The sequence below is a fragment of the Sander vitreus genome, chromosome 22 (assembly GCF_031162955.1).
Source record: "Sander vitreus isolate 19-12246 chromosome 22, sanVit1, whole genome shotgun sequence".
Classification (NCBI taxonomy): domain Eukaryota; kingdom Metazoa; phylum Chordata; class Actinopteri; order Perciformes; family Percidae; genus Sander; species Sander vitreus.
This window is the reverse complement of record NC_135876.1, coordinates 3,924,556-3,934,109: the sequence shown is the minus strand read 5'-3', so window position 1 is coordinate 3,934,109 and position 9,554 is coordinate 3,924,556. Positions and strand designations below refer to the sequence as shown.

Below are 9,554 nucleotides of genomic sequence, written 5' to 3'. Positions count from 1 at the left end.
TTTAGTAGAGTGTGTGAGAGCATTTCACTTATATGTGTATGAGGTAATTGTGAATAATGTCCCAGACGGCTTCTCAGCAATAGGAGTAGATGCGTGATGTGAACACTTCAGTAAAACACATCCTTGTGAGATAAGTATAAATAAACTAATCCGACTAAACTGAACTGTGATATGTGTGTTTTTTTTTTCCACACATACAAGTGAAAATGCTCTTATATACACTATTGAAAAGCTCGCACACATACAAATGAAACGCTCTTATATACACTACTGAAAAGCTCTTACACATACAAGTGAAACGCTCTCACATACACTACTGAAAAGCTCTCACACATACAAGTGAAACGCTCTCACACATACAAGTGAAACGCTCTTATATACACTACTGAAAAGCTCTCACACATACAAGGGAAACGCTCTCACACATACAAGTGAAACGCTCTTATATACACTACTGAAAAGCTCTCCACATACAAGTGAAACGCTCTTATATACACTACTGAAAAGCTCTTACACATACAAGTGAAACGCTTTTATATATATATATACACATTAAGATGATCAGTAGTGCACATGCGCGAAAGCTGCATGCTGCCTGTTACGTTACTCCAGCCTTTGAGTTTGCTTTTTTTAACTTCTTAACTTTTATTCTCTTTTTGTTCATTCTTATTTTTTCACTGTAACTCCGTGAAGTCCTGCCCTCTCTAACAATGTTGTTTGAGAGAGTTTTTGTGTTTTATTTCATGTTTTAATGCCGCTTCCACCGGGACACTAGGGTGGCCATTTCCTTCACATCAAAAAGGAGGACACTTTATATTACATCACATACACAGGGACACGCAAACAGATATTTGTTTGATATGATCCCATTTAAAATTTGTATATGTTAAAATTATCGGCATCAATAATAATAATTAATGAATATATATAATATTTATATATAATAACAATGTGCTATAATTATTGTGCAATACCATTCCATATTCACTGTGCAATCTATTGCCCATGTGCAACTGCTGCTGCTGCTACTATTTGTGTTATCTGTTGTTTGTGGATTCTTACTGTTTTTTTTCTTGTACATACTGTTTTTATTTTTTATTTATTATTTTCCTATTTCCTATTTCTCTATCCACTTTGCTGCTGTAACATTGGAATTTTCCCATTGTGGGACAAATAAAGGAATATCTTATCTTATCTTTTCCACCAGATTACATAAAGGTGCATACACATACCACATAGCTAATAATAAATATACAAGATACAGCTCATGACAACATGCCCTTCTAATTCAGATTACATAGGTCTAATAAACATACAAACATACAGAAACTGTTCTTAATGTTTTTATCTGAATAGATAAAGGGTAAAAAAATAGAGCACCTTCTGTTTCAGATGTATAGGCTTTGCCTATATATATATAAGTATGAGCATTTTCAGAATTTCAGTCCAACAACCGAAGTTAGTTAACGTTACGTTCTCTGTCGCTGAGAGCTTGATTGACAGCCTGGTGGTAGCAACTGCGGTGAGCGCGTGTAGTGGCGAATCAACACATGGCTCATTTGAATATTAAAATCAACATTTTCAGTAGTGTATATAAGAGCGTTTCACTTGTATGTGTGAGAGCATTTCAGTAGTGTGTGCGAGCGAATAATCTTCCAGTTGTTTATGTGAGAGTGTTTCAGTAGTGTATGTAAGAGCATTTCACATGTGTTTGTGAGAGGTAATTCTGAATAATGACCCTGACGGCCCCTCATATAATCTGCGCTGCTCCTGGGGGAATAAAGGGGGATGTTTTTGTGGAAAAATACCAACAAAATCCCAACCCATTTTATAAACATAATTCTATCTTTATGACAATATAGGAATGTGCACAATATGTAGTCCAGGAGGGAAAGTAGTAATAGTAATGCCGGAATAATTCAATCATTCAAATCAGAATTTTAAATGGCGTGGGGGCTATTGTGGTTCTAGCGTTAAGGGTCTTTATGCTGAATGATGGGGTTCAGCGCTACATCAATCCCAGGGTATGAATTTTAGTTGCATACACTACAGCTATTGATCTTTGCACAATCTTTGTTTTAATAATATCGTTACAGCCTATACACTAACTCATCTGTTTTTGATGTTAATTTATTTTGCAGATGGTACAGTCAGCCAGTTCCATTACTCTTATGTCTTTTTCATTGATAAAATAATGTCCTAGCCTACAAGTAGCAACGCGGCTAGATCCAGAAATGCTCCACCTCCACCTGTTGCCACAACTTCATCTGCTCCGCAAGAGCAGAAAGGGAGAAGAAAACAAGAAGGGGGGTGCGCGTAACAGTGAGTATTTTTACACGCACACTTATATTTCCCTATTATTCCAAATTTGAAACATGTCATAAACAGCATATTCCGTTTGGATATTCTGAACAAGGCCTTTTTTCCCTGAATTTAGCATTTTCAGATATGCTGGTATCATTCAGGTTTTAAAACCACTCTTTGGACGTGTTTACAATTACTCAATCAGGGTTTTTACCGCAGTTTGTGACAGTTTACGGCCTCTTGCCTGTTTCTGGCTCACGTCAGCTCTGTGCGTTGCTATGATTGTTGTACACTGTGGAGGTGGGCGTGGTCTGCAATCAGCTGCAGTGGAGACAGGTGTGGGGATGGCTCATGAGAGCAGTGTCAGGTGAGTTAATTGTCTCAGCTGACTGTTGTCGGACTAATTACACACGCCCTTTATATGCAGTAGGGTGCTGGACGTTCATTTTTGTTGGATTCCGGCACATGTGGGTAGCCTATTGAGGGAACTGAGATAGCCGACAAAATGGCTAATAAATATGATAATATGCTAGACATTAGGATGGGACGAGCGGAAGTGAAATCAATCATTCATTAAAGAGTTGATATTAAATGGCAGGAAATCTGGAACAAAAATACAAAGGGTAGAGAGAATTACAAAATTCATAAAGCGGTTAGGGTGAGAAGATATAAAGGAAAAGAAGATGTCACGTTTACTCGGTTAAGGTTAGGGCACACAGGGTTAATAAGTACATTGTTCTTATTGAAAAAGGCAGAATCAGAAAATTGTGAAGGATGTGGAAGTAGGGAAACGGTAGAACAAGTGTTCCCGGAAGTGGAACGCGACGGATATAGACTACACTCGCATTAACCGCGCAATCACATAAAATGGAACCCGTAACAGCTGTATGTCCTGTAGCCTTAAAGATGTCATTATTACACAGCCTCTCAGTCAGAAGTACACACATCCCATGTGTAGCTAGCTGTCAATTCTGTGTGTGTGTGTGTGTGTGTGTGTGTGTGTGTGTGTGTGTGTGTGTGTGTGTGTGTGTGTGTGTGTGTGTGTGTGTGTGTGTGTGTGGGGGGGGGGTGTGTGTGTGTGTGGGGGGTGTGTGTGTGTGGGGGGGGGGTGGGGCCGGTGAACCAAAGAAAATGAAATGTTTTGTTCAAAACATTTAATAAGACTGAACATGTATTGACAACATAATAAAAGTGAGGCTAAATAAAGTCTTTATTCCTTCAAATCTTTCTCCTCATCTTCTGAGTGGACCATCTGCTTCTCGGCTTTCAGCAGTCTCACTCCTAAAGAGAAGGAAAACACAGGTTGTCAGCTCGAAACTAAGAAACCAGTTCCCTGTGAGGTTTGCTTGGGGAGGGTTGACAGGTGCAGTCAGACAATCAAACAGGTTCGACACAAATCGGCAGGTTAGTTCAACTTAGAGCTGGGCAATATTGGAAAAATCGAATATCACGATATTTTTGACCAAATACATCGATGTCGATATCGCGGTCAATATTTTTAGGGTTGAAAGGGTTGTGCTTTCACAAAATATTAACACAATGAGATTTTAGATAAATAATTCCAAATAATGTGGATACAATGACTAAGTGGGTAAATGCAAATAATAAAACAGCTACAACAGTCCGGCAAGTTCAGAAAATGACATCACTTTACTGTAATGTAGCCTTTAAAACCAGGAAATGACAACACTTGTGTTACGATGTTACGATATCCAAAATCTAAGAATATACCTAGCCTCATACATCAATGCCGATATGATACAGATATATTGTCAAGCCTTAGTTCAACTTGTTTGACACAAAACTAAAGGTGACCCAAACTTAGAAAGCCACTTCCTGCTTCAACTGTGAATGACTGTACATGTTGTAGTTGCTGATATTTTCCTATGCAGTGAGTGATGATTAGCAAAATTCACGCACTTTCAGTTTGGGGCTTAAATGAAGTGACTTAGATCATGTGAATAAACAGTCTGATCGTTTCTTGACCTGAAGGACTTTGCTGAAGTGATTTTGCCATGTCCCCAGGCCAAATCTCACTAATTACCTTGGCGGGTGCAATGTCATCATAACTAATAGGTAGTGGTGTCCAAATGGAGCTTCATCAACTATTAGTTGTATTTGTTGAGCCCAATAGATGGCGCTCTTGGTTTAAAAATAAAAAGGCCCAAGGAAGCGTTTCATTGTGGTTTCAACCCTTTGTTGAACAGAGATCACCATCTAGTGGGCTCAGAAAATAAAGAAAATGGTTCATGAAGCTTAATGAGGCAGCCCCCCCGCTCTCTCCTCATGTGCAACAGCACAGGGCGCGGGGGGCGGTGTAGGTACGAGAGGGGACGGGAGAAAGATGCCCCTAAGCTGGCCTGGCCCTGGGCAAGCCAGCCTTCTTTAAGAATTCTTTATCGATCTTTCTCCCTCCCTTTGTAAAATTTATTTTTTCTACTTCAAATATAGGCTACCTAAGTAATAATTATAATGTAATATAAATTCCTGTAGTGAGTGTGTGATTATTTGGCCAAAGATTTATTTTTCTATCTACCTTGCTGACATACCACTAAGTTTTATGCAAATTATTGCTTAATGATGTCACCAATATGCAAAAGCCCATATAGCGTAATCTAGTTACTCTTAGCGACTTTTAGAGCTAGTGCTAGCTACTTTAATTGGAAAAGAGTTGGCAACACTGCAAAGTGCGTGTTCAAATTAATACAAATGAAAGGAAATAATTTCCAACATTCTTCTATTGAACAAATTAAACATTGAATTGAATATTAAAGGCAGCACTCAATAAAGAATGCATTTTAAAGTGCGGTTTTCTGCTGATATTTTCTTTCAACTAGGACAAAAAAATCTCTTGAGTGTCTTTCGCGATATGTCACAGCTTTTGTGATGTGTTTATTGCACAAGTTGATATTGCGATGACAATAAAAAACAATGTATTGTGCCGCCCTACTTTGAACACCACACCAAAACCACTCACAGCATCCACTGGGAAGAGTTCAAAGGTCCTCGACTAGGGGTACATCCCATGGCCCTTATGTAATAGCTCCTGGGTCCTCACTCCTCGAACCTAGGCTGAACCGGAAGTTGTTCTGTCGGAGTTTAACTTGATGAGTACAAAGTTATAATTACAGCTAAAAACCATAGCTCAAATTACACGCATTTGACCTAAGTTGTAATAAACCTAGAATCATACTTTAAATACAAAATAAACAGAAGCATACTGTAGATTGTGTGATGTCTTTTTGTTTCAATGAAAATCAACAAGTTCAGAGGAGCATGTACCCTCTCTGAAGGCCGTCTCAAAGCTCTTATTTCTGCCCCGAGGATTGAGGAGTGAAGAGCGAGCATTGAGGAGGGGTCATCGAGGAGCTATAGCCGAGGATACACGAGAGCAGCCTTCCTGGAAGCCGCACAGCTGAAGGAGTTGCTAACTCTGCCCAAACAGCTGACGAATTCATGTGACGTCTCATCCCTCAAACACATTTGCTCGTTGCCTCTTTCCTCCTGTGATTTCCTCGCGTCTCTCCCCTGCCTCCGCGGTGGGAGGGACTAAGACACGAGGAAGGGAGGCAAGTGGAGGATTTGAGGATGCAATTTAAGCAACATGAGATGCAGCTCACGAGTCAGAGTGCTCTCCTCATATACTGCCAACAGTTATCACGCGACCAAAGTTCCATACTTAGATCACAAGATGACAACTGATGACAACCATAAGATGTGGTTGAAAGCCCCAGTAAAAGCTTATAAGTGAAGCCTGATTTAAGATTATTTTGTCCTAGTATACCCAATGTATAAAATGCTCAAATCATAACCCCCTTCTTTGCTTAACCATGGCAAAGAGTTTTCTAATGTTAACAAATTACGTATTTTACCCCAAACCATTCTCTTTTCCTAACTTTAACAAATATTTTTGTCTAAACCTATTTAAAGCTTAACTGTGGTGCCCATAAGGGTTGGTTTGGAAGGTAATCACAAACCTATATAAATAGATGTAATATTGTAGACACAAAGCTTCAAAAGGCAGCACAGATCCCTGTTAATAATAATCACAAAATACATGTACCATTCTTAGGTGACACAGACCTGGTATATGTGGATGAGAGTTGAGGACAGGTGTGTCTTTTCTGCGAGGTTTCTTCTTCTGATCTGCCTCCTGATTCTGTGCGCAAAGGGCCTCCTCTTCATCGTCCTTCATCTCTGACTTCCTGTCCACCAGGCTCTCCCGCACCTCCTTGTCTGTCACACAGCCAGACAAACTGTTAACATTGTCAATCAACTCCGTAGAAGAGACAGACTTTTACAAAAGAAGGGACCTTAAATAACAGCTCTGTTTTTATTCACACCTGTTAGTGGATGAAACAATGCAAATATTTTAAGGTGGTCGTTCTGTCTAGAACAGCTAACGCCGTCTAAGACGGCATTTCTGCTTATTTTTTTGTTCTAAAACACAGACTTGATCCGTTGCTTTTTAGAGGGTCAGTTCATCCAGATCACAACAAAACTAAAGCTATTTTCCCATTTACTCTACTGCATCAAGCCATGCAACTAGCTATTAGTTTCAGCTTGGTTTTGTTTGTTTGTTGTTGTCATTTTAAGCCGATCCATGATCCACTAGCCGACCCTACCCACTATTTTTTGTTGCTAGTAATAGTAGTAATAAAATTCAGACCATTACGTTAAATACAATGTCATGTGATTAAAACAACCACAGCGGTCACCTGCCCGCCCATTTCTAAACAGCTTCCAAAGAGGGCTTCTTAGATTGTTTAGTGTTAACAAACTATCTGGCGCGTCAGGTTATCTAAGTCCACCTTAAGGCTAACTTAAGGTGGGCTGACCTTTTAAGGTGGACCAGCGATTCTCATTTTAGTCACAAGCTGCTCAGCTGTACTTAGTGTGAGATGTTCTGACAACTAGAGAAAAGCACATTTTCTATTGATTATAGTTGTTAGACCAGACATTTGTAGCACTTGCTCCTCCCTCATTATATAGGCTATACAATAAACAATTTAACGTATTACTGCGAAAATTAAAATAACAAATCTTCTCATGTCTATATTTGTCTCCAAATGATATACAGATAAGTGTATTGCATAGCATTGGTATTGATATCGGTATTGATAAAATCCTAACAACACCCATCCCTAACTGGCAGAGTTGCAATTTGTCTGTAAGGATTTGTATTATAATTTAAAGTTTAAATTTGAAACATATGACTATTATTTGAAAAAAATGGCCAGAGCTCTGTGCTTACAGTGTTTGCTCTCCTGTGTCATCAGTCGCTGTTCAGGCTCCAGGGTCGACCTCATACAGCCAGTCGTCATCTCTGAGGCCCTCGGGGCTTTCTAAACAGATCACATAACACACACACACACACACACACACACACACACACACACACACACACACACACACATATGCACAATCACAATCCATTATTCATTAGTGGACCTTATGACACTAACAAAGGATAACGCACTTTAGGGCTGTGTGCGTGCGTGCGTGGGTGTCTACCTCTCTGACACATCTGCTTTACTTTTAGGCGAAACTGCATCAACACAAGCTTTGATCAAATCACCACATTCACACGGGAGTTCTTTGTCTCTGCGAGCTTCATCATTGCCTTATATACCTCGCTTTTATACCTTTAAACATTTAACATGTCCAAATACAATACAATAACACATGTTTTAGCATTTTGTCAAGTAGATCCAATTGTATGTGATTTTCTGAATGGATAAGGAAGAGACAACCAGAAGAACTAAAAAAAGAAAGAAAAGCGGTAAAGTGATAAAGAACATGGCTGCAAATAAATAACAGAAGCAACAAAAGGGAAAACAAAAGCATGAAAAAACTCGAGCTAAAAGAGGAATACACATACAAATTAAGACAAAAAAAACAAACAGCTCTGCCAAAGAAAGAATGAAAGTGTGTTCTTACCTCAGTCTCAGCAGTGTCAGACTGACGGGCTGGAGCAGTGTCCCTCTGGGTTATAAAGCTTGGAGGAGGAGCATCCTCTCTCCTCTGCAGCTACTATCTGCCCAACCCCACCCCCCACAGGCAGGAGAGCTACGGAAGGGCTGCTAAATATCAATAGATGTCTTAGCTACTCCCAAGAGAATGGCCGTCTGAATGCACCCTCATATTATACTTCATGTGTTCATGAAATATGCGACACATATTGTTATGTACGTTTCCAACTGTTATATTCCGAAAAGAAGTTCCACATCGTTCTAATTAGCTTGTTTATTGGTGAGAATGCTGATGGCATTCACAACCTATGTTCTGCTACTCCTTCCACATTTTTCAAAATAGAAACTTCATTCAAACATCAAAATGTTCAGCTCAATTAGGACATTCCTGCTTGAATACAGATTTTTCATAACTTACATAATTTCCGAAATATACAACATTTTGCAGGCAAATTTGACCTATTCAAGTGGATGGACAGGATGTTTTAAATTTGACACAGATTCCCACATTTTCAACTGCTTTCTACTCATTCATACATTCACCGAGAAACACTATTCAAACTTTAAAATGTTCCACATCTTTCATACATTCAGGGTAGTATTCAACTTTCAAATCCCATTAATACTTCAATATATTCAATGACATCCATACTAGTTAAACACATTCCAACTTTTTCAACTATTGTCACTACTTCACCTTCTTACACATTCTAGCCAGCAATCCAGTGGAGTATTAAGGCTGATTTATACTTCTGCGTAAAATCGACACCATTGCTATGCACATAGGTACGTGAAGATACAAACCTACACCGGACCCTATGCTGTAGTCTGACGTGCACCTCTCAAAAAATGTAAATACACGTCGCAGCAATGCACGTCGCTCGGCCGTAGCTTAGAAGTGTTGCATTTCCCCTGACTCATTTCCTGGTTCTCCTTCTCCATAAACAACATGAAATCAAGGAGAGGCTTAACTTTTCCTGCTACAGATTTCCCACTGTGGTCAGAAAGAACAGGGAAGACACTTTGTTTGTCTCACTATGACTCTAGCGTCGGTACTCGCTCCGAAGCTAATCGCCGTCACTCTCTCACTGATCCCTCACTCTACCACACACTCCCCACACACACACACACACACACACTCACACACACACACACACACACACACACACACACACACACACACACACACACACACACAAATGCAGGCTCGACACACACGCCAGCGCACAAGTATAAACATCAGGCCACTTACATAGGCTACGGCGAAAGCGCTGCGTG

At 39.7% G+C, this 9,554-nt stretch overlaps 1 protein-coding gene across 1 annotated transcript; it reads right to left on the bottom strand.

Moving 5' to 3' along the window:
* Positions 1-3,470: 3,470 nt before the first annotated feature.
* Positions 3,471-8,260, bottom strand: ppp1r17 (protein phosphatase 1 regulatory subunit 17). Its single transcript, XM_078280092.1, has 4 exons — positions 8,245-8,260; positions 7,559-7,649; positions 6,388-6,540; positions 3,471-3,585 (listed from the first exon to the last, which is right to left on the bottom strand). Exons 2-4 carry the CDS (start codon positions 7,626-7,628, stop codon positions 3,515-3,517), a joined length of 294 nt encoding a protein of 97 aa, XP_078136218.1. The 5' UTR covers positions 7,629-7,649; positions 8,245-8,260; the 3' UTR covers positions 3,471-3,514.
* Between the last annotated feature and the right edge of the window lie 1,294 nt (positions 8,261-9,554).